The sequence below is a fragment of the Panulirus ornatus genome, chromosome 2 (genome assembly GCF_036320965.1).
Source record: "Panulirus ornatus isolate Po-2019 chromosome 2, ASM3632096v1, whole genome shotgun sequence".
In the NCBI taxonomy this organism is placed as follows: Eukaryota; Metazoa; Arthropoda; class Malacostraca; order Decapoda; family Palinuridae; genus Panulirus; species Panulirus ornatus.
In genome coordinates, this window is record NC_092225.1 from 53,221,027 (window position 1) to 53,248,150 (window position 27,124).

Sequence of the window (27,124 nt, forward strand, 5' to 3'; positions counted from 1 at the left end):
CTACCGCCCACAGGATGAACATGGGGTGCACTACCGCCCTCAGGATGAGCATGGGGTGCACTACCACCCACAGGATGAACATGGGGTGCACTACCTACCGCCCACAGGATGAACATGGGGTGCACTACCTACCGCCCACAGGATGAACATGGGGTGCACTACCGCCCACAGGATGAACATGGGGTGCACTACCGCCCACAGGATGAACAGGGGAGTGCACAACAAATCTGCAGGGGACACCGGCACAAATCAAATCATGACCATCAACAGAGACACGTTTCCCGATATCAGTGGGGGGCGGCGTCGCTGCTCAGGCCAGAGCCTTGTACGTCCTAACCGATAGCGTGTACGGCCACAAGAAACATCTTAGAACGAGAGAAAAAAAAAAAAAAAGACTCGATATGGCTACTATCTAAACCTGAGACGGGCCCGGCCACTCGATAGGTCTTAAACCGAGCAACGACCACGCAAAGCGAGAGATGGCTCTGGGTGACCTTGAGTCACCTATGGCCAAGACTACAGGCGGCTCTGCACGGCGGAGCAAGACACCAGGACCACACTGATCACCACCACCTTGGTACATCCTGGCCAACACAGCTCTCATGGTCATGCACAGCCTCCAGCCTACACCACCAAAACCTGGTAATATATATATATAAAATGAAAAATTATATAATATAATATATATATATATATATATATATATATATATATATATATATATATATATATATATATATATTTTTTTTTTTTTTTTTTTCAACTATTCGCCATTTCCCGCGGTAGCGAGGTAGCGTTAAGAACAGAGGACTGGGCCTTTTTTGGAATATCCTCACCTGGCCCCCTCTGTTCCTTCTTTTGGAAAATGAAAAAAAAAAACGAGAGGGGAGGATTTCCAGCCCCCCGCTCCCTCCCCTTTTAGTCGCCTTCTACGACACGCAGGGAATACGTGGGAAGTATTCTTAATCCCCTATCCCCAGGGATTATATATATATATATATATATATATATATATATATATATATATATATATATATATATATCATACAAACCTCCAATAGCCAGGATCGAACCCGGGACCCCTGTGTCCACTCCTCTCAGCCTTGAACAAGTTGGCTGTTTATGTTAGCCAATAAAAATATTCGTGCGTGAGAGCGAGGAACGGGTGACTTGAGCCAGCACGGTCGAAAACATGATGTTGAGGGATACAAACACATGACCACACCGAGGTAACGCGTGCGAGACGAGATAGTAGCTAACCCTGGGTACAACAGCTAGGAAGTGGTAGAGAAGCAACAGCTAGGAAGTGGTAGAGAAGCAACAGCTAGGACGTGGTAGAGAAGCAACAGCTAGGACGTGGTAGAGAAGCAACAGCTAGGACGTGGTAGAGAAGCAACAGCTAGGACGTGGTAGAGAAGCAACAGCTAGGACGTGGTAGAGAAGCAACAGCTAGGACGTGGTAGAGAAGCAACAGCTAGGACGAGTTATTTTTTTTCTTTGTGTTGAAGGCTCCAGTCACAGACAAAAGTCCACATCAAGGCCAGGCCTTAATTAAAATATGGAGAGAATTATGAAGCGGGGGAAAAAAAAAGACGAATTTTTGAGAAAGTGAAAAACCTGTCTTTTGAAATGTGCCAGGCCATAGTTGCTACGAAAAACATGAGATGTTAAAGAGTTACAAAGCTTCGACGTGTAGGGAAAGAAGCAGGTATCAAAACGGCCCACCCTCGAGTTGCCAACGGCCACACAGTAATCGTGTTACTCAACAGCTTGCCGAGTATTGCGTGGTCTCGCTAGTGGTGGGGGCACACAAGCAGACAGCTCTCGGAAGCAAAAACCAAAGTAATACCTATAGAAGAGGGAAAGTGAACCAACATTGCGGCGTAGGGCAAGAGGCTCCAGTATTTAAGTTAGCCTGGGACAGTTTAAAAGTTGAACAGCTCCTGACTCAACTCCGGCAAGTAAGGATGCAAAGCTAGAACCACCTCAGAGAAACTGTTCAGTATAAAAGAAGTTTCGACATCTAAACAGGACATCCAGTTTCTTAGAGGTGGACTTAGCTATTCCCGTAATGTGGGATGTCCAAGAAAGAGCGAAAGTTACAGTAATACCAAGTATGTTTATCGAGTCAAGAGGTGGAATTACAGACCCGTTTAAGGAAAGACAAGAGTTGAGGAGTTTTCGAGAGATATGTAGATACTGGGTCTTGGAGGCATTAAACTTGACTAGATTTCATTTATCTCACTGAGATATCCTGTCCAAGTCGAGTTTATTGAGGAAGTTGTGTCTAGACTAGATGCAAATCGAGTGAGAGTAGAAGGAGCAAAACTGAAGGATGTGGGCGAGTGCAGTGTCAAATCGTCAGCGCATGAGTGCACTGAATTATTTGTGCAGGAAATCGTTTAAGAAAAAACGAGAAAAAGAGCAGGGAACAGAACAGAACCTTGAGGGGCACCACTGTTGATGGAGAAAAGAGAAGAGACTGATCCATCAACAACCACAGAGATAGATCGGCCGGAGAGGAAGCTAGATATGAAGGAGCAAATAGTTAGGGAGTGGTATAACAGCAACAGCTAAGGTGTGGTATAGATGCAACAGCTAAGGCGTGCTTCAGAAGCAACAGCTAGGGAGTGGCACAGGAGCAACGGCTAGGGCGTGGTACACAAGCAACAGCTAGGGCGTAGTATAAAAGCAATAGCTAAGGCGTAGTACAGAAGCAATAGCTAAGGAGTGGTATAGAAGCAATAGCTAAGGAGTGGTACAGAAGCAATCGCTAGGGAGGCAGGTGAGGGGTCAGGGAGGAAGGACTCGTCGTGAGAGAGGTGGGTGTGCCTACCGAGCTGTGGTCGGCGGCCTCCTCCAGCCACGACGTCACCAGGAAGACCAGGGACAACAACAACACAGCCACCAGCCGCCGCTGACGCTCCGGACCCATCCTCTACCGCACTACTGGCTGCTCCTCCTCTTACTGCAGCTGCGTCTGCGTTACTGCTCCTGGCGTCACGGATGCTCCCGTTCCTTCAGACAGTGCCCGCTTTTGGCACTGCAGTTCGCTCCCAGGAGCTGGGACGTCTAGTTCTGAGCGGCTGCACCTCCCGCACCGCTGCTGCCTCGGCTCCTGGGGAGAGGGAGAGAGAGAGAGAATTCGGTGGTCAGTGTCGCTAAATACTTGACTCTGGTGTCCTTCCTAATTCACACCACCGAATTATCAAACTCCAATGACTGGTGGAAATTCCATGACTCAGGGTAGAATTTTAAGGAAGTTCAAGGCTGCATACGGCTTTATTGCCCCAGAGTTGTCCAAAAATAGTCTATTTTTTCTAACGAATTAACGATTCTTTTTACCATTTTGAATGATATTGCGAAGGGACGCGGGCAATTATGAACAAGATATATGCTTCTAGTTCTAACAGGGATCAAAGAAAAATTCTATATATATATATATATATATATATATATATATATATATATATATATATATATATATATATCATTTATTTTGCTTTGTCGCTGTCTCCCGCGTTTGCGAGGTAGCGCAAGAAAACAGACGAAAGAAATGGCCCAACCCACCCCAATACACATGTATATACATACACGTCCACACACGCAAATATACATACCCATACACCTCAATGTACACACATATATATATATACACACACAGACACATACACATATACACATGCACACAATTCACACTGCCTTTATTCATTCCCATCGCCACCTCGCCACACAGGGAATAACATCCCTCTCCCCCCCTCATGTGTGCGCGGTAGCGCTAGGAAAAGACAACAAAGGCCCCATTCGTTCACACTCAGTCTCTAGCTGTCATGTAATAATGCCCGAAACCACAGCTCCCTTTCCACATCCAGGCCCCACACAACTTTCCATGGTTTACCCCAGACTCTTCTCATGCCCTAATTCAATCCATTGACAGCACGTCAGCCCCGGTATACCACATCGATCCAATTCACTCTATTCCTTGCCCGCCTTTCACCCTCCTGCATGTTCAGGCCCCGATCACTCAAAATCTTTTTCACTCCATCTTTCCACCTCCAATTTGGTCTCCCACTTCTCCTCGTTCCCTCCACCTCCGACACATATATCCTCTAGGTCAATCTTTCCTCACTCATTCTCTCCATGTGCCCAAACCATTTCAAAACACCCTCTTCTGCTCTCTCAAACACGCTCTTTTTATTTCCACACATCTCTCTTACCCTTACATTACTTACTCGATCAAACCACCTCACACCACATATTGTCCTCAAACATCTCATTTCCAGCACATCCACCCTCCTGCGCACAACTCTATCCATAGCCCACGCCTCGCAGCCATACAACATTGTTGGAACCACTATTCCTTCAAACATACCCATTTCTGCTTTCCGAGATAATGTTCTCGACTTCCACACATTCTTCAAGGCTCCCAGGATTTTCGCCCCCTCCCCCACCCTATGATTCACTTCCGCTTCCATGGCTCCATCCGCTGCCAGATCCACTCCCAGATATTTAAAACACTTTACTTCCTCCAGTTTTTCTCCATTCAAACTTACCTCCCAATTGACTTGACCCTCAACCCTACTGTACCTAATAACCTTGCTCTTATTCACATTTACTCTTAACTTTCTTCTTTCACACACTTTACCAAACTCAGTCGCCATTTCCCGCGTTAGCGAGGTACCGTTAGGAACAGAGGACTGAGCCTAAGATGGAAAACCCTCACCTGGCCCCCTTTTCTGTTCCTTCTTTTGGCAAAGTAGAAACTGGAGGGAAGGATATTCAGCCCCCCCGCTCCCTCCCCTTTTAGTCGCCTTCTGCGATACGCAGGGAATACGTAGGAAGTATTCTTTCTCCCCTATCCCCAGGGATAATATATATATATATATATATATATATATATATATATATATATATATATATATATATCCCTGGGGATAGGGGAGAAAGAATACTTCCCACGTATTCCCTGCGTGTCGTAGAAGGCGAATAAAAGGGAAGGGAGCGGGGGGCTGGAAATCCTCCCCTCTCGGTTGTTTTTTTTTCTTTTTCTTTTTTTTTTCCAAAAGAAGGAACAGAGAAGAGGTCCAGGTGAGGATATTCCCTCAAAGGCCCAGTCCTCTGTTCTTAACGCTACCTCGCTATCGCGGGAAATAGCGAATAGTATGAAAAAAAAAAATGAATATATATATATATATATATATATATATATATATATATATATATATATATATTGGAAATGATCACAATTTTGCGAGTGATCAAGTAAATTCCTGAGTCCACAATCACGCTTTCACCAAATGGCGTCCTAGCTACGTCTCTTCGTTGTATGTCTGACATATCTCTTTCTTGTATCTCTCCTGATGATGTGATTATCACACGAAAGTGCACTAGGGAACTAATCGTGTTTCATTTTATCCGTGGACTCATAGGTATATATATATATATATATATATATATATATATATATATATATATATATATATATATATATATTACAGCTATACATGCATGGGCCGCTTGGGGTCGAGTACATAGGTTCTTGGCTTAAACTAAGGTATATATGATGACGGGGAAATTCGGCTGACAAAGAGGACATAAGCGTCAGCAGAGGTGGAGGGAACAAGTTTGGTGGAAACCAAACTGGAGGTGGAAGGATGGAGTGAAAACGATTTTGAGCCATCGGGGCCTGAACGTACAGGAGGGTGAAAGACGTGTGCATGAGATAGAATGAACTGAAATGATGTGTTATACAGGGGTCGACGTGCCGTCAATGGACTGAAGCAGAGCATGTGAAGCGTCCGGTATAAACCTCAGAAATGTCTGTGGGTCCTGGCTGTGGACTGGTCGTGGTTCCGGTGTATTACACAAGACAGCTAGACAATACATGTGAGCGGATGTGGCCATTCTTTGTCTAGTCCTGGCGTTACCTTGCTAACGCCAGGAATGGCCATCTATATATATATATATATATATATATATATATATATATATATATATATATATATATATATATATATATATATATATTTCCCTGGGGATAGGGGAGAAAGAATACTTCCCACGTATTCCCTGCGTGTCGTAGAAGGCGACTAAAAGGGGAGGGAGCGGGGGGCTGGAAATCCTCCCCTCTCGTTTTTTTTTTTTTTAATTTTCTAAAAGAAGGAACAGAGAATTGGGCCAGGTGAGAGTATTCCCTCAAAGGCCCAGTCCTCTGTTCTTAACGCTACCTCGCTAATGCGGGAAATGGCGAATAGTTTGAAAGAAAAGAATATATATATATATATATATATATATATATATATATATATATATATATATATATATATATATATATATATATACCTTGCGTTAGCAAGGTAGCGTTAAGAACAGAGGACTGGACCTTTGAGGGAACATCCTCACCTGGCCCCCTTCTCTGTTCCTTCTTTTGGAAAATTAAAAAAAAAAAACAGAGGGGAGGATTTCCAGCCCCCCGCTCCCTTCCCTTTTAGTCGCCCTCTACGACACGCAGGGAATACGTGGGAAGTATTCTTTCTCCCCTATCCCCATCTATCCGCATTTGGTCTCCAAGGTAAGAAGCCTCTGGACGATAGATCAATGTAGGTAAGGGAAGTCGGCAAGTTAGATCTGTAACTTCGGGACAAGGATTGGCTCTGAGGGTTGAGCCAGTCGGGCCTGTGCAGGAAGCGGGCCTGGGTTCAGGCGCAGGACTGGACAAGGTGAAAGAGGTTGTGGTGGTGGTGTTGGACGTGATGTTGTTGTCGTCAAGTCCTCTGCATCATCATAGCAAAGCTCTTCTTTTTCCTCACCCACCGTGACCCATTGTTGGCACATCTCTGTGTTGCCCCTGCAAGGTGCTTCTTCTTCTTCTGTGCTGCTGCTGTTGATCTAACTTGTTGTAACATGGTATTATTAATATGCATGCACGCGTGCAGGCAGGGTCGTAGTCGTCGACGCAGTCAAGCAAGGCGGTAGCAATGTGTCGGCGTCTTTGGGTGGCTAAGGTGAAGGGGTGTGGAATTTTGTGATGTACGTCTTGTCACTGATAATAATAATGATAATAATATATATATATGAGTGTGTATATATATATATATATATATATATATATATATATATATATATAATTTTTTTTTTTTTTTGCTTTGTCGCTGTCTCCCGCGTTTGCGAGGTAGCGCAAGGAAACAGACGAAAGAAATGGCCCAACCCACCCCCATACACATGTATATACATACGTCCACACACGCAAATATACATACCTACACAGCTTTCCATGATTTACCGCAGACGCTTCACATGCCCTGATTCAACCCACTGACAGCACGTCAACCCCGGTATACCACATCGATCCAATTCACTCTATTCCTTGCCCTCCTTTCACCCTCCTGCATGTTCAGGCCCCGATCACACAAAATCTTTTTCACTCCATCTTTCCACCTCCAATTTGGTCTCCCACTTCTCCTCGTTCCCTCCACCTCCGATACATATATCCTCTTGGTCAATCTTTCCTCACTCATTCTCTCCATGTGCCCAAACCCTTTCAAAACACCCTCTTCTGCTCTCTCAACCACGATCTTTTTATTTCCACACATCTCTCTTACCCTTACGTTACTTACTCGATCAAACCACCTCACACCACACATTGTCCTCAAACATCTCATTTCCAGTACACCCATCCTCCTGCGCACAACTCTATCCATAGCCCACGCCTCGCAACCATACAACATTGTTGGAACCACTATTCCTTGAAACATACCCATTTTTGCTTTCCGAGATAATGTTCTCGACTTCCACACATTCTTCAAGGCTCCCAGGATTTTCGCCCCCTCCCCCACCCTATGATCCACTTCCGCTTCCATGGTTCCATCCGCTGCCAGATCCACTCCCAGATATCTAAAACACTTTACTTCCTCCAGTTTTTCTCCATTCAACTTACCTCCCAATTGACTTGACCCTCAACCATACTGTACCTAATAACCTTGCTCTTATTCACATTTACTCTTAACTTTCTACTTTCACACACTTTACCAAACTCAGTCACCAGCTTCTGCAGTTTCTCACATGAATCAGCCACCAGCGCTGTATCATCAGCGAACAACAACTGACTCACTTCCCAAGCTCTCTCATCCCCAACAGACTTCATACTTGCCCCTCTTTCCAAAACTCTTGCATTTACCTCCCTAACAACCCCATCCATAAACAAATTAAACAACCATGGAGACATCACACACCCCTGCCGCAAACCTACATTCACTGAGAACCAATCACTTTCCTCTCTTCCTACACGTACACATGACTTACATCCTCGATAAAAACTTTTCACTGCTTCTAACAACTTGCCTCCCACACCATATATTCTTAATACCTTCCACAGAGCATCTCTATCAACTCTATCATACGCCTTCTCCAGATCCATAAATGCTCCATACAAATCCATTTGCTTTTCTAAGTATTTCTCACATACATTCTTCAAAGCAAACACCTGATCCACACATCCTCTACCACTTCTGAAACCACACTGCTCTTCCCCAATCTGATGCTCTGTACATGCCTTCACCCTCTCAATCAATACCCTCCCATATAATTTACCAGGAATACTCAACAAACTTATACCTCTGTAATTTGAGCACTCACTCTTATCCCCTTTGCCTTTGTACAATGGCACTATGCACGCATTCCGCTAATCCTCAGGCACCTCACCATGTCATACATACATTAAATAACCTTACCAACCAGTCAATAATACAGTCACCCCCTTTTTTAATAAATTCCACTGCAATACCATCCAAACCTGCTGCCTTGCCGGCCTTCATCTTCCGCAAAGCTTTTACTACCTCTTCTCTGTTTACCAAATCATTTTCCCTAACCCTCTCACTTTGCACACCACCTCGACCAAAACACCCTATATCTGCCACTCTATCATCAAACACATTCAACAAACCTTCAAAATACTCACTCCATCTCCTTCTCACATCACCACTACTTGTTATCACCTCCCCATTTGCGCCATTCACTGAAGTTCCCATTTGCTCCCTTGTCTTACGCACTTTATTTACCTCCTTCCAGAACATCTTTTTATTCTCCCTAAAATTTAATGATACTCTCTCACCCCAACTCTCAAATGCCCTCTTTTTCACCTCTTGCACCTTTCTCCTGACCTCCTGTCTCTTTCTTTTATACATCTCCCACTCAATTGCATTTTTTCCCTGCAAAAATCGTCCAAATGCCTCTCTCTTCTCTTTCACTAATAATCTTACTTCTTCCCACCACTCACTACCCTTTCTAATCAACCCACCTCCCACTCTTCTCATGCCACAAGCATCTTTTGCGCACTCCATCACTGATTCCCTAAATACATCCCATTCCTCCCCCACTCCCCTTACTTCTATTGTTCTCACCTTTTTCCATTCTGTACTCAGTCTCTCCTGGTATTTCCTCACACAAGTCTCCTTCCCAAGCTCACTTACTCTCACCACCCTCTTCACCCCAACATTCACTCTTCTTTTCTGAAAACCCATACAAATCTTCAACTTAGCCTCCACAAGATTATGATCAGACATATATATATATATATATATATATATATATATATATATATATAAAGTTGAAATCGCACTTCAGTGAGAGTTCATACAATTTTAATCAACAACATGTGATTTTTCTATACATGTGGCACGACATGTTGCGTGGAGACAATCCACCTCCTCAGGTGCCAGTACTTGACAAAGTTATTCAAATCCCAACATCACACTTGAATCCCGCCGTCCAGCACCAATGCGTGCAGACCAACCAGTGGTTGGTTTTCATGTAATCCTCGCACTCCCCTCCCCCACCTCATATCATTTTCGAAAAATTTCACGTTTTGTATTAAAAGTTTTAGTACTGTTAAGAATCAGCTAACTAGTGATTAATTTATCTTTGAATCTCGTCAACGTCGACAAAGACATAACACTGTAATAACCTCAGTATATAACACTCAAGTGTGAAAATTCATTTATTTCAAGCAACATTTACAGGAGCCAAAGCCAAATTAAACCAAAAGAAAATCATAGAAACACCCACTCCAACCAAACCCTCGAATCGTCCACCCAACTATGAATAAAAACTCTCAAGAAATGGCACAAAATATTGTCTAATTACTATACTAGAAATACACTTCTTTGAATCATAAACATTCACAGATGGATGCTACGAATCATATACATTCACCGAGATGGCTGCTACGAATTATATACATTCTCTGAGACGGATGCAACGATTCATATACATTCACCGAGATGGATGCTACGAATCATATACTTTCACCGAGATTGCTGCTACGATTCATATGTATTCACCGAGATGGCTGCTAAAAATCACATAAATTCACAGAGATGGCTGCTACGAATCATATACTTTCACAGAGATGGCTGCTAAGAATCATATACATTCACCGAGATGGCTGCTACGAATCATATACATTTACCGAGATTCCTGCTATGATTCATATACATTCACCGATGGCTGATACGAATCATAAACATTCACCAATGGCTGCTATGAATCATATACATTCACCGAGATGGCTGCTACGAATCATATACATTCACATAGATGGCTACTACGAATCATATACATTCACCGAAATGGTTGCTACGAATCATATACATTCGCTGAGATGGCTGCTACGAATCATATACATTCAGAGATGGCTGCTACGAATCATGTACATTCACCGAGATGGTTGCTACGAATCATATACATTTACCGAGATGAATACTAGGAATCGTATACATTCACCGAGATGGATGCTATGAATCATATACATTCACCGAGATGGTTGCTACGAATCATATACATTCTCCGAGATGGATGCTACGAATCATATACATTCACAGAGATGGATGCTACGAATCATATACATTTACCGAGATGAATACTAGGAATCATATACATTCACCGAGATGGATGCTACGAATCATATACATTCTCCGAGATGGATGCTACGAATCATATACATTCACAGAGATGGATGCTACGAATCATATACATTTACCGAGATGAATACTAGGAATCATATACATTCACCGAGATGGATGCTACGAATCATATACATTCCCCGAAATTGCTGCTATGAATCATATACATTCACCGAGATGGCTGCTACGAATCATATACATTCACAGAGATGGATGCTACGAATCATATACATTCCCCGAAATTGCTGCTATGAATCATATACATTCACCGAGATGGCTGCTACGAATCATATATATTCACAGAAATGGCTGCTACGAATCATATACATTCACCGAAATGGTTGCTACGAATCATATACATTCACCTACATGGATGCTACGAATCATATACATTCACCGAGATGGTTGCTACGAATCATATACATTCACCTACATGGTTGCTACGAATCATATACATTCACCTAGATGGTTGCTACGAATCATATACATTCACCGAGATGGATGCTACGAATCATATACATTCACCGAGATGGTTGCTACGAATCATATACATTCACCGAGATGGTTGCTACGAATCATATACATTCACCGAGATGGCTGCTAAGAATCATATACATTCACCGAGATGGTTGCTACGAATCATATACATTCACAGAGATGGCTGCTACGAAACATATACATTTACCGAGATGGATGCTACTGCTTTTCTTTCAGACTCCGATAATCCGGGTTTCACAGAAGAGCACAACTCAAGTCGTTTTGTACATGCAGTCGATTGCGCCGGTTTTGTTATCAACACAACGAGGGCTCAAGAGCCAGCTTGGCAGACATGGGTCAAAGAAAACGGAATCCTCAAACAAAGTGCCTCTGGGTTAAGTTCTGGGTAAACTGGGAGATATTTCAGCCAGAACTCATCTTGACTCATGGTTTTAACGTCGCCCTCTATACTCAAAGAGTCACACTTCAAATCGATGGCTTTTTCGTGCAAAGCGTCCAGTAACTGAGTCCACACATCAATGCTCACTGACTGTGAACCAACGTCTAAAACAGAAGGATCCCGGGTGACATGCAGATAACAGCGCACAAATTCCTGAGCGCACGAGGAACCAGATCTCTCTCTCTCTCTCTCTCTCTCTCTCTCTCTCTCTCTCTCTCTCTCTCTCTCTCTCTCTCTCTCTCGTCCAAGCTATACTGATTCAAGATCTTTCCTCTCTGGTGGGAAGTTCATTAAGATGGGGAAAATGACAGAAAGCTCTAGCATTGTACTTTACGTTTCCAAAAGCTGATTTTCTCCGTGAAATCTCTGATGATTACATCATAATGGGATATAATGCTTGCGTTTTTCCTTTGGAGCTTTAAACTGAGGTGGTGGATCGCCTCAAAAAAAAATGTCCACAACGTACGCCAGAGAAAGCTCAAAGTTTTCGTCTGTGGAGGCATCGTACAGTTCTCGTATTTGTGGAAAAAAATTACATTTCATCTTCGAGTTCACAGAACCGACTCAGCATACTTCCTTTCGAGAGCCAGCGAACTCCCGCGTGGAGCAGGAGAGGTTTTACATCAGCTCCCAAATCTGAACAAAAAAGAGCTGAAGAAAAAAAGGCTAGAACTGAAAGATTTCTTCTTCACAAACTTCACAATATTTATTGGGAAATCCAGTGACCTGTGTAGGTCATGTGAAAGGGTCATAGCAGCTTGTGTTCGTCTGTGGATGACGCAGTCAGGCCCAGCCATGATTTGATTCTTTTCTTTGACCCAAGAATCGCTGGGGCGCCGTCAGTGCAGACCCCCACCAGCTTTTCCCACGAAAGATCATTTTCTTGAAGAGAAAAAAGTCAGCAACTCATGCAAAAACATCGAAATCCTTTGATGTGGCGATTACGAGAAAAGCATTTCTTCTTTGACAGTTCTTTATCCACCAATCTAGAACAGGCAAGCAACTGACAGCACTGGACATCGGTGGTTGCATCCAACTGTATTGCAAATGGTAATACAAAAAACAATCATGGCATTTTCATTTCTTCCAAAAATTGTTTTTAGTTCTTAATGTCAACTGCAAGTTCAATCGAAACGACGCTTCACTGTGGTATCCGAGAGTGAAATGTTAAGACAACTTCTTCTGGCTTTCGGCACCAAGCACCGTACCTGCAGCCCTCAACAGAGCAAGGCTATACAAGAGTCGCCCCCAGCAGAGTGTGATCCTTCTTTGCTCTGGCCATATGTAGTGACGGCTCAAGATGCTTCCACCGCTTTGGAACGTCTCCTGATGAAAAAGCTCCGGGGGTGTCCAGCCTCATTCATACGGGTGTCAACTCTCCTGAAGTCTGGCTGCGTGAAAAACCTCCCCTGGCTTGCCTTTCACTGCCTTGTGTCCTGTGTTCAAATGTCGCCCCAAACGACCAGGTCTCAGGGCATCAGAGAACTGCATGGTATACGACGCCCTGAGGGAGGTCAGGCCCCATGTTTCTCGGTAACGGTGAAGCCAAACTTGATATACAGCGCGCGTGAGGAGAGATGTCATGGAGAGGGAACGGGTGAGGCTCAATGCTGTACGTACTTTGGTTTGGCAAAGGCTATGTGGCAAGCTTCATCAGAGAGAGAGAGAGAGAGAGAGAGAGAGAGAGAGAGAGAGAGAGAGAGAGAGAGAGAATCTTGATTGATATAAACTCAGTCTTCACATTAGTCCCTTCGAAACAAAAATCGTAATTTTTGGCATATGTCTTCAACCCCCCACTCCCCATCCCCGATCCACCTCACCCCACGCCATAAGGCATCCTCAAGAATTCCACGTCCAATACGTCCAGCCTTTAGCTTTCTTTAACACTAAAGGCCCAAGATTCCTATTCCACAGTATTATCTGGACTATCATACCTTCTAACATTCCTCATCTTGGTACTACCAAACACTGACCTCTCATTCCACACACTCCAGGACCTTAGTCTCCTCTTCCACCCTATGACTCACTTTAGCCCCCGTGGTTCAATCTACTGCTACGTCCACTCCCAGCCACCGAACGCAGTCTAATGCCTCCAGGTCCTTCCCAATCAAACACACTCAAGCTACCCTGCCTCATCTCCCTGCTGCATCTCACATTTCCCCTCGACTTCCTCCTTGCTGACACACTCTCCTAAACTCGTGTCACCAGAGTCTGGGAGTTTCTCTCTTGGCGTCTCCCACCAGAGTCGTGTCATCTGCAAACAGCAACTACTTAACCTCTAATGCCCAACCCCACACCCCCAGCATATCGTAGACCCGCCCATTGCTCTACGACCTTGGCATTCATCTTCCTCACCAACCTGTCCAATAAACAACCACTGCGACATGAACACCTACCTTCAGCAAGAACCACTCACTCCCTCCCCTTTCTACTCGCACACATGCCTCGCTGAGTAAAAAGTCCTCACTCCACCCAGTAACTTTCCACAAGACCTCTCTCTCTCTCTCTCTCTCTCTCTCTCTCTCTCTCTCTCTCTCTCTCTCTCTCCTCTCTCTCAACGTTATCATGCACTTTTTCCAGTTTCCCGAATGCCACACACTGTTCACTCTCCGTTCCACCATTTCTCACACATTCTTCAAACCAAACACCTGGTCCGTCTCTTTCTGCCCCCCCCCCCCCCCCCAACACTGTTCCTCCTCAGCCAGGTGTGTTTTGTGCTTGCTATCACAGCCTCTCAAAGCACCACTACCAACGCATGCGCATCAAGCAGGTTTTTGCCAGGGGCATGGTAGTTACCGACCCAGAAAATCAGCTGCTAGTTAGGTCAGGTGTGATCGCATTAACTGGGCCACACACTGTCTCCAAAGACCTGTGTGTGTGTGTGTGTGTGTGTGTGTAAATATTTCTCAAGAATAACCCTTATTAATGGCAGCCCGTTCTCGGGTGTGCCATTACTGGCACAGGTCGGTCGTGTGTGCTCAGGGTGCCATTACTGGCACAGAGCAGTCCATGTGTAACTGCAGTGTAGTTGACACTTTATCCAGTGAATGTGTGTGTGTGTGTGTGTGTGTGTGTGTGTGTGTGTGTGTGCCCAGTGACCTGAGGTATATCTAACCTTAAAGACTTGCGACACACTCGCCACGTCTTACCAAACGGAAGAACATGTCTCTTTTTGCGCCAAACGTATCAAAGCTAAAAATACGAGAAAATGGTATCATATCCTCTTTTAGAAAGGCCTCACATCATAGGAATTACAGTGACCTGAATTAACACCGGCAAGATAAACTAGGAGAGAGAGCGAACCCAAAGTATAATACTTTCTCTACACACTGATGTTATAATATACGTGAACTCCCATAAGGTCTTCTATAAAGAGCTACATTAAATACTGTTAAGTGAAATTAAAGCTCATGGCACAGAGAAAAAAGAATCACCATGTGGATACAGGATTGGCTCTAAGGAAGGAAACAAAGGTGGTATTTAATAGGGAAGCGTCCGAATGGCTTCACGTGACGAGTGGAGGGGATTCCGCAAGGCTCAGTCGTGGAACCTATACTTTTCATCACTTATAATCGACGACAGGACGCACCAGCAGAAAATCTGAATTTGCGAACGACTTGAAATTGGGAAATATTACTCTTTACAACGACTGGCTAATGATTCACAAGAATTTCGACACACTGATGGCGTGGTTACAGGCACGGCCAGTGGATTGCAACACACGTACATGGAAAGTAATGCACAGTATAGCCAAAAACATAAATCATAAATATGCTTAGTCAATCATTATCAAAAGTTTTTAAAGAAAATAAAGGACCTTAAAAGTGATTATCAGTAATACCTTTAATCGCGAAAAACAATGATTAGTTGCATGAAGCCAACAGAAGCTAAGTTTCATAACTAATGTAGAAATAGGGGATAAAAAAAAAAGGACCAGGATCCCTACTCTTTATAACTCCTTGATCAGAACTAGATTGGAATACACTGTTGAATTCTCGTCACCAAGTTGGATCAAAGATGAACAAGAAAAACGAACAAAGTGAAAGAAGAGCAACCAACTCAATCCCTTCATCACAAGAAAATAAGAAGTCTCAAAGAACTAGTATTATTCTCTTAATTGGCAGACTCCGAGGATGTCTAAAAAGTTTTGACAATGCTAAATGATTTCAGAGACATAACACGAACATTTTTTAACATTACTGTAGAAAGAGATTTAACGGCAAAAAAAAAGAAAAAAAATAACAGTATGAAGACAAAGGGAAGGAGTTACAGAATCAACGTAGAGGAAAGATTCTTTCACTTCCAGAGCGGTTGACCAATGGAAAAACTTCCTCTACACGTAGTGAATATATTGACAATCAAAGCTAGACAAATACTCTACTGATATCTGTTACCAGTCAATAATGTAGTTTATCACTTATTAGTTATTTCACACCATCTTGCTGATTTCTATCAGAATGCAACAAACCCAGAGCAGCTGCCATTACGGTGCAAAAGGAACTCTTCTGCCTTCCCCTTCCCACCACTTAATATCTGTTCTCACACGTCTATAGGCCAGCTTGAACATCGCATACACTTCAACCGCACACGTAAGTCCTGCATCGTTAAGTTCCTACCACTCCTCCTTCACTCCCTATTTACTCTCACCCTATGCCACTTTTCACCACACCACCCTCTCTCTCTCTCTCTCTCTCTCTCTCTCTCTCTCTCTCTCTCTCTCTCTCTCTCTCTCTCTCTCTCTGCAGAAAGGCCTCGTCTTCCAAGTTTACTGACTTCCACCACTTTTTTCACACACACGTCAGTCTGTTTTGTCCTCTAACCATTAGAAGCCACCGCTACTCTCGCCACTACCGGGAAATGATCAGACATTCCACCTGCCACCCTCGTCAGCACATTCACATCCACCAACCACTTGTTTCCTCGCACATCATCCAATAATGGACGTTGATCTTCTACTCCTTTCACTCACGTACGCTTATGCAGGAAACTTTTCTCAAGAGGCGGTATGTCCAATCACCATTCCTCTTTCAGCATAAAACTCGGAACAAACTCTCCTCCATCTTCACCCACACTATAGACTCCATACCCCAGAATCGTACCCGTAATTGCCTCATCACCTATAACCACAAATATTCGATCTCTTAAAATGAAAACTTATAGGCACTCAACACTTCCCTAAAAGCACTCTCTTCTGTTCCATATCTTCCACTTCTGGGTGCATGAACGATATACGTCACCCAACTCCCTATTCTTTCATTGCAGCTCGCATCAGTGTTGAATCCATTTATTTGCGCTCTTTAACACAGTACCACAGCACCTTCATCGTTAAGTACCATACCCTGTACCCTTCTTCGCTCTTGTCCTCTCACTAACCCAAGACTTTACCCAAGGAACATCTCCAAACCATTTCGCCCGTTTTCTCTTCAATTCAGTACCACTCAGATCCAGGACATCCAGGTTCATCTTATCAAATATACCGCCTAGCTCTCACTTCTTCAAGTACTTTCAGACATCCCAGACTAAGCTTCTTTCGAGGAGAAATCATTACTTGGCCCCATCTTCTGTTCTTGTTAATGGAAATTGATTATACAGGAGGGGAATGTTTCTAGCCCCCAGCTCCCGTCCGTCAATCGCCAGTAACGACACGCAGGAATTACGTGGCTACAATTCTTACTTTCCTACCCAGGATGAAGGCAGAGTATTGCATAACGACAAAAGCTAGGGAATACACATGTCAGAACACTGCCCAGTTCTTGACCGCTACGTATTGCTAACCGCTAAAAAGTTTCTGCTATAAAAAGCGTGGAACAGTTATCATCCTAGCAAAGTCCTTCATTACCTTCCGTGACAAAACTGAAGCAAGTTTTCGTTGATCACTGCTCTCCTTCGGGGCTAATTCAGGTATCATTCAACAAAATCGAATTTACCCCCTCCAACAAAATCGAGTTTACCCCCTCAAACATCTCAAAAAGCAGAAAAAAAAAGTGCACTGTATGTATGATTTACGAAAACATGTGTGCAAAAGATCTTTACTACGTCAGTCATTGGTCTCGAGGGATTACAGACACTATGTACTGTGAAAATTAATCATTTCCTTAAGGTACATCGCCGTTAAAGGACATAACCTAGGGTTAAGAACTGACTCTTCACACGATGTAATCTTGACCCACCACCTGACCTCACCTGACCATATGAACCTCACTTGAGCTCCTCCTCGCCTAATGATCCCCACTGACCCCTACACCCAAGTTGACCCATCGTGACCCAAATGTGACCCCGTCTGCATGTCTTGACACTAACATGAACCAGTCCACAGAACGTGACCCCGTCCACGCATTTTGACCCTAACAAGAACCCGTCCACACCCCAGACTCCAGGAGGGTAAAGGGGTAAAAAGCCATAAATATGCCCATGGAAGAGAGAAGAGTGAGGGATAACCTGATCAAAACCTTTAAGATTTCCATCCAGTTTAATGGCGCAGGCAACGTTTTTTTTTTTTTTCCAAATGTGGAGGGACTGGACAACGTGACCATAACATGAAGTCAAACAAGTACTTTTTATGGCCGCCTCTCTTCCAACTCGTACACACGCCTTACATACCTGATAAAAAAAAAATCTAACTGCTTCCAGCAGCTTACCTCCCACACCATCCATACCCTCCCACACCATCCATACCCTCCCACACCATCCATACCCTTCCACACCATATACTCTTAAGACCTTCCACATGGCATCTCAGTCAACCTTACCAAATGCCTTCTCCTGCTCAATAAATGACACATACAAATCTTTCCGTTTTTCTAAATATTTCTCACATACATTCTTCAAGGCAAACACCTGATCCACACATCCTCTACCACTCCTGAAACCACACTGCTCCTTCTCAATCTGATGCTCGGCACATGCCTTCACACTCCCATACCACTTACTTTTACAGTCACCCGAGAATAAATCAAATCCATTAACATCTGAATGTCTTAACTGCCAACAATAATAACATTAACCTATCCCCAGGTAACTTTAAAGCACAACCTGTTATTAACCATATCATGAAGAATGAAAATTCAAGACAAAGAGATAAGAAGAGTAGGTGAACACGCATCTCATTTACCCAGGCCCCACACCCCTCGCATTACCTCCTTGACCACAAGGCACCCCCCCCCCCCATCCCCTACTTTCCCTTCAACGGCCAGGTAAACAGTCTACTCTAGCATGGGGGTGACGTATTCCCTGCGTGTCGTAGAAGGCGACTAAATGGAGGGGTAGGAGCGGGAAGGCTGGAAATCCTCTCCTCCCGTTTTTACTTTTTCCAAAAGAAGGAACAGAGGAGGAGGCCCAGTGAGGAGTTTTTCCCACCGAGGCTTAAGTCATTTATCTGTTCTTGACGCTACCTCGCTAATGCGGGAAATGGCGAATATGATCCACTGGGTCTGCATCTTCATGGAAAAAAAATGTACATTATCGTTTAGAAAATTAGTTTTTCATTAATAAAAAAGAAGACCTAAACGCTCTATGGCGAAAGTCCTACCAATAGACAAATAACTCCTGTACTGGAAATATATACCCGGTTACTAAGCCAAGATCATGTGCTTTGAATGAATGCCACGTAATCCTACACTAATTTACAACAGTGCAGTCAAGCATGCAGATCACTTCTAGCCTACGACTTGCTCATGCGGCGCCATCACTAGCACAAACGCAAGGGGGGAAAACCACACTGTTCGTGGTGACGACATGAGCTGAAATGTTCGAGGGATCCCCTCAAAAGCTGTCGTTTTCTATGATCTTTGCCAAGAATTTTCGCGGGCCCACCAGCCTACCTCGTCAGCACCTACACTCCATAATACTTGCTCCATCAGCCTCCAGAGAGCTATATTAGTATGTGTTTGCGCGGTGTGCGTGTGTGCACTTGGGCATGAACCAGTGAAAGTAGGTGAAAGTGCATAGGTGAGCTAACAGAGTTTGCATGAACGTGTAAATAAGCATTTGTGAAAGTAAGCGCGTGTGAAAGTATTGAGGGTGTGAAAAATGTACCCCAGCTCAGCCTGGTATGACCAAGGTTTGTGGTGTAAGAGGTTATGTAATCTATAGGACGTAAGACTGCGGTCATAATACTATGTAATTACCTTTATGTAATGTAAGGAGAGGAATGTCACACTCGTGGCACCCCCATCTCTTCCAATTTTCTCCATCATACGAGCTATCAAACCTCTCTATGTTGTATACATCCACAATTTCATCATTCATTTCATTCCATTTATTTACAACCTACTATAAAAGTACTTCATTACATCTCTTCCCAAGGTTCCCTACTTAAAAACGTGTAGAGGCGACGTCTACACCCAAGACTCTGCCATACACAGACTCCTCCAGCTTATTACCTGCTAAACAATATTCATATCGAAGCCTTCTTACACTGCATTGCATCCTCGTTACTCTGCATTCACTCGGGATGAATGTCACCACCCACGTGTATAGCAACAATTTTGGAGTTTTTTCTGACCCCCTTGTGAGTTAATGTAATCTTCCTCACTTTTAACCTCACTCATGACTTCAGCATCATCTGCAAACATATTCAGCAAGGACATCAACCTTCAGGCATATATATATATATATATATATATATATATATATATATATATATATATATACACACACAGTGTGTGTGTGTGTGTGTGTGTGTGTGTGTATGTGTGTGTGTATGTGTGTGTGTGTGTTTGAAAGCACAGTATTCCCAAAAATCTTGTTTAGATGCAAGACTGAGGCTATACACAGATGAGGAATTACGGAGGGTGGATGTGTTGGAAATGATATGTTTGAGGACAATATGTGGTGTGAGGTGGTTTGATCTAATAGAAATATAAGGGTAAGAAAGATGTGTGGTAAAAAGTGGGGTTGAGAAAGCTGAAGAGGATGTGCTGAGTGAGGAGAGGTTTACAAAGAAGACAGGTGTCAGAAATGGAGGGAACAAGTAAAAGGGGTAGACCACATTGGACACGAAAGGATGGAATGAAAATTATTTTGAGTGATAGGGGCCTGTACATGCAGGAGGGTGAAAGGCATGTACGGGACAGAGTGAGCTGGAACAATGTGCTGTCACTAGAATGAACCAGGACATGTGAAGCGGCCGGCGGAAACCATGGAAGGTTCTATGGGTTCCTGGTTGCGGACATGGAGCTGTAGTTTCGGACCAGTGACTTGAGCGAATACTGCCTTTCTTCGACTGTTCCCAGCGCTACCTCGATAACGCGGGAGACGGCGAGTAAGCAAGGAAAAGTTTATATCACTGAGAGTCTACAGAAATTAGTCGTGGGGTAATTATAAATACAATAATGAATAAATACATCATTTATAATCACCTGTATGGTGCTGGTTCACGATACGATAACTCAAAATTAGATGAAAACTCAAAAGTGACGCCAATTGTATTCACGTTGACTATAAATACATTTTTCTTATGGAAACAAATGATCATGTGTCAACACGGGGGCTCGGGGGTTCCACGCCAGCTCATTGCCAACAGTTTCTATCCACCACATCTCGTCGCATCGGTAATACTATTGGATCCCGTGTCGTCACGTTCTCTCCGGGAGATTACCCAGGTTAAGATAGTGCTAACCAACTCCCCCTGTAATGGTCATGGGCTTCGGGGGAACCCGGATGTCGTCGGTCACAACAAAACGCACATTCCATCCACCTTCAGAATATGTGTCATCTTTATTCCCAAGCCGCACAGGTTTGGTTTTTCTTTAATACCCGAAATTTGTTAGTCACCATTCTTTATATGAAAATCGACTGTAGCAGCAAGAAAGGTCGCTTCTTATACCGCTGCATTAGAACGTTCCAGATGTAGTTAAATTATATCATAGGATGGCTAGAGTAGATTTAAAAAAAAAAATCCTTACGTACTCTAAAAACTATCTCAAAGAGGCCAGGGCGTAAACTACCAATTAAACCAGCAATAAACCACGTGTAAACCATCCTTTTCCGTTAACCCGGAATATCTTTGTTCGCGAAGAAATAAAAATATGTTAAGGTCTTTCTGGTAAGCCTAGCCAGCATAACCTCGATCCAGACAAAAAAAAAATAATACCTGACCGGCTCTCCGGAAAACCTCGATATAAAACCATGAATTAATATACGATGTACATATCAACTGAGACTAATATAGTTATAGCTGTCTTCCTCTCGTTAATGTCAGGTTATGCAGCAGTACCGCGAGATATGGGAGGGAACAACTGAATAAATCCTCATAGTTCGTCAACAACAATCATCGTGGTTTTCCCTCATGCAACACAGGGGCCTCAGGCCGACGCTATGCATGTCAACAGCGCTAGTTGCTCATTTGGTTTGGCTATGTCATGCTGACACGAACGGATCATGTGTCTAATTTCTATCCTTCTGGTACAGATTTTTTTTTTTCCTTTTTTTGCCGAGGCTGGTGCATCCAGCGCTATTTTGCCGACTAATTCATTTCTGACGCCGCTTTTCCACGCGGAACGCCTCAAGGGACGGGCCGAGGTAAGGTGAGGCCGTAGTGCCGTGGTTGGAGGTTGACTGGTCTTAACCCAGCACTGCCTACACTAACAAGACGGCGACGGGAGCACCTTTCCCATCTTTCCGCTCATCATAATCCATGATCGTATGATATCTCAACGATCTGGAGAAATCTCATATACGGGAGAAGTGGATGAATCAAAGATGAATTATCAAGGAAAGTAAACTAGTCGGGGCAAAATACTGTTTGACCCGGCGGGTGCCGCGTCGACAAAATAACCAGTTTTTCTTTCTTTTTACTCCCCAGACCTGTTGGTCAAGGTAGGTATATATAAATATGCCCGCGTGATGCCCAGGGCGAGGTCCACACACACTAGACCCAGGAACTTCAGTGCCACAAACATGGTCCGTCTGGCCTGCCCCTGACCCGATAGTTAGGAGGAAGGATGGCCGAAGGTGTTTCCTCCATAGCCAGACCTGTCCTTGCTACTCCACTTGTGCAACCAGCCCCTGTTTGTCGTAGTTTAGTACGTTCCATGATGTTGCAGCTTCCCCTCTCAGTTTCGGAAAGTGCATCTTGCATATGCCAGTCACACTTGATGCACAGTCACGCTGACTGGTGAGATCGGACGGCAGAAAAGACACCTGTATCCTCCTTCCTCCCCCCGCCCCACTGACGCGCCATCTGTAGTCAAGTGTTCACGAATTACCCAAACATCCTACACCATATGCAAATGCAACTGATTTATTTACCACTATATAATATGTATCATTCTAATGCATTCTAAATAAAACGATGTACAGCAACATCCAACCCCCTTAGCGCACGGCAAACACTTCACGCGCATATATCTAGTCCTGTACTATGTATAACCAACAGATGCACATTTGATTTTTACGTCAAACTCTTCCTCCATTGGATCATTCTCCTCATGTATAAACAAACTGATCAATTAAGCTGTCCGTTAATAATTTCATTGTTTTCTATAATGAGAACGCCGGCCATCTTGGGCAATGGAATGGCAATACGAAACATTTATGTTCTAAGCGCAGTTATGCTCCTCTCATTAAATCGTCGAAAGTTTGCCACAAATTATCTTTAGGGAAAATCAACAGATAACACGACGATTAACAAGGAACCGATGAACGGACGGACGAACAGACACATGGCCCAAGGTCAAACAACGACGAACAGTGATCCTAGACGCCTTGTGCCCACATCAAGACAAGTTTTGGATTCAATCCCACATCAAGACAAGTTTCGGATTCAATCCCACATCAAGACAAGTTTTGGATTCAATCCCATATCAAGACAAGTTTTGGATTCAATCCCACATCAAGACAAGTTTCGGATTCGATCCCTTGTGTATCACCTACTGTCAATCCTTTGTGACCTTGAAGCACAGCCTTCCAGTCGCCGCGGCTAAGATTGCAATCAGTTGGCGGTGACACACTTGTAATACTTTACCATTTTTTATAAGATGAACAAAATGCTGATGGTATCCAGCAATTCTTGATGCCAAACAACAGGGACTGATATATAGCAGAGCAGGGACTGGACACAAACCTAAGAAAACGGTATTTAAGAGGACTGTAAACAGGTCGCAAAGTTCAGTGATTATAATTGGACAAGCGTCAGAATGATTAGCTGCAAGAAGTGGTGTGTATCTTAGGGATACCTCGAGACCTGTTCTCCTGTATAAAGATATTGATTATGGGCCGCATCGTAAAATATTGGAATTCGCGGACGATACTAAGCTGGAAAATAAATCTACGACAGAAAATTGAACATCTGCAGCCTTGAATTGACTGGCAAACATATCGGTAGTAAAATTGAAAAGGTAAGGTATATTATAAATTTTGTTAAGCTACAAGAGGTGAATGAGGAAAAGGACTCGGTTGTAAAATAATCTGAAGTGACCTAACGCCATACAAGCAGTAAAAAGAGTAAATAAAATCAAGGGACTCATTGGTAAGCTTTTCGAATTCAAGGGGAATCATTCTCACTCTCTACAGCTCACTAGTGTGTCCCTATCTTCGATGTGCTGTGTCACTTTTGGTCACCCACTTGAGAAAAGACATAAGTCAGGATGGAAAGAGGGCCGACGCTAACTACCAAGATGATCCCAACCAGAGAAACTATTCTTAAGCCGACTGAACGAATCAAATACAATTATCTTTGAAAAGAGAAGTTTAAGAGATGAGCTAATACAGGTAATCAAAATCATTCAAGACTTCGATCATCTCGATCTAACGAGCTAGTTAAGGAGAGATTCGTCTGATTTCGCTCGTGGTCAAAACATTACTTCGAATGAGAAGTACGTTTTTCTATCCGGATTTTTAGCAATCAGAGTTGTTGGAAAGCAGTGCAAATACGATCAATCATAAATCTAATGAACATTTTGCTTCCAATCGACGACTGAGAATACTTGCGCCTCCTTAACTTTATGAAACGTTTACAAGTTATCCTTTGTGAAACATGTCTTTCTACTACCACACTAATCCACGAGTACCTGTTTTCTTCCACTACCGTAAACAGCCTCCTTTGGACCCACTGGTCTTTTGCTGTTTGAATGTTTTGGTATTCGTTTGTATCAGTATATTGTACATACATAATGGGCAGGTCTTTATCTCGCAATAGATTAACCTGCTTTAGATTGGTTTTATTTTTACAAAGACATTATCACATCCAATCAGATCTTTTAATCACAGCAAATATAAACACTAGAAACTACTGTCCTTTCAAAAACAAGTCCGTTAGTATACACTTAAGTAAAAGGCTTTCAAAAACTTCATTAAATAACATTTGGTAATCATAAAAGAATTATGAAAAAATATGATTTCGCCTTTATTAATAACCACAATGAAATAGGTTAGATGATAATGAAGGTATGTAAACTGGAGAGAAATCACCATGACTATGTTTCCAGACCTACGATGGCAAATCTTATATTTTCCAACCCAAACTCGGTGTTCCCAAGCCACGTGTCGCCACCAATGCCAGTCTTATTCATGACGCCTTAGACAAAAGTCTCAGTTTAGAACAAATTTTTATCTCGTTATTTTCTCCTTTTTTTTTTACCGTTCAAACCACCTCTAACGCGCAAAGGTTTACACTATGATATACAATTTTTGGCTACTTAATTTTTATAGTAGTCACAGGATACATCTTGGACTTTGACTATCTATATACCTAATAGTGAGTGAATTAATGAATAACCTCTGTATTGGAAATGCTCTTTTGTATATTTCAATGCAATAATATATTCACTAAGTCTCTGGTTACCTTACTTGATCCCTGTGTTTAGAATATATACTGGAGATTTGCAGTAACCTCGTGTCATTGAAAATCAAATTCTGGAATTTGTACCTTTACCTTAGATTATCATTCTAGTGTTTTCCATACCTGTAATCATGTACTTAAAACTGTTTCAAGAAAAGATTAGCTTATATCTATGGCATTAAAAATATGGCAGCAATTTGGGTACTTAGTACCAACATGGTTCCTAACCTTGCCAGTTTGAATGATTGTCGAACACTTGGAATTTCTGCAATTTCTGCTAAGTCATCCCAACTCCTTCCTCATCTGCAACTTTTCCTCTCTAACCCTTGTCTTAAACCCATTCTAAATCAACTAGGTTAGAATCATTCTGCCCTCCCGTCTCGATCTTCCCTCTCCTTTACCCATTATCTGTCGCCTATAACCTAGCCTCTTGTCTCTAGCCACCACCCTGGCCCCTTCCCAAGTCCCCCCTCTCCCCCACAACCCCATGGTCTCCAGCCAGATTTACGGTTCATCAAGGACACATTTCCAAAGAACTAGTGCGGGGTGTGGCTTGTACTGCACCATCACTTTATATCTGTGTCGACTGCACAAATCCATCGCATCTCAAACCCCAACCCAGCACCACCAGAGTAGATGCTGTTTCCTTGATGATTCACTTTAAAATACTAACACAAGACATGCCAAAGGTTGGCCCTTCATAAAAAGGTGTTACGAGCTAACAAACATCAACCACTGGCAGCTAATTCAGAGTTTACTTGCCAACCTGAGGCTTACATATAATTCACAGAAAGCCTATACAGTACACTCACAACGAACGAACGTCTAGTGTGCTGATTCCAGGGAGTGATCACGTCTCATACCGCAGCAGGTGCATGAAGAACACGACTGGCAGGTGTAGCGTCCCCATCAACTCTAGTCCCTCCCAAACTCGTCCACATTGATGACGTTTTTCTTATTCAGCAGAGTTTGGTATCGCTGCGAACAACTGGTGCGCATGGCGACGTGTGTGCGTGTGTGTGTGTGTGTCCGTCTCCCTCGAGTCTACGCGTGTATATGTGACGTTCGTTAAGTGTCCCTGTAGTAGACAGGTCCCTTTACCTGAACGGTGTGCTCACGTGCGAGTTATGCGTGTCTACGCCCTTAAGCATGTTGCTTTCATGAATTTGACTTCCTAAGCAATTTCATCTACTTGGTACAACAAACATTCGTCAGTGCTATTATATAAAGTTCAAATGATCATGAGTGTTCGTCAGCTACCTTGAGACAACCTCGTAATGTTTATTCATGTCGTCACTAACCATCCAACCGTAATAGATACATCCAGTGCTGGAGTATTGGTTAAACATTATTCTAGTCATACTCATGGGTCAAGATAGGCCAGAAAAGTTGACTACTCTTACCCTCCCAGCTGATATGCTATGATTAATAATACATGTTCCTTCAATA

General features: G+C 43.2%; 1 protein-coding gene across 3 annotated transcripts in view; it reads right to left on the bottom strand.

Moving 5' to 3' along the window:
- Positions 1-27,124, bottom strand: part of LOC139756437 (uncharacterized) — a 69,438-nt gene that overhangs the window by 26,169 nt on the left and 16,145 nt on the right. For 2 of the 3 annotated variants that reach the window (XM_071675891.1, XM_071675882.1), the window contains exon 2: positions 2,837-3,118. In XM_071675891.1, coding sequence (XP_071531992.1) covers positions 2,837-2,935 — 99 coding nt within the window. In that variant the 5' untranslated portion in view covers positions 2,936-3,118. Of the gene's footprint in view, positions 1-2,836; positions 3,119-26,487; positions 26,635-27,124 lie in introns of those variants that run through there. The other variant, XM_071675900.1, reaches the window with a different exon arrangement.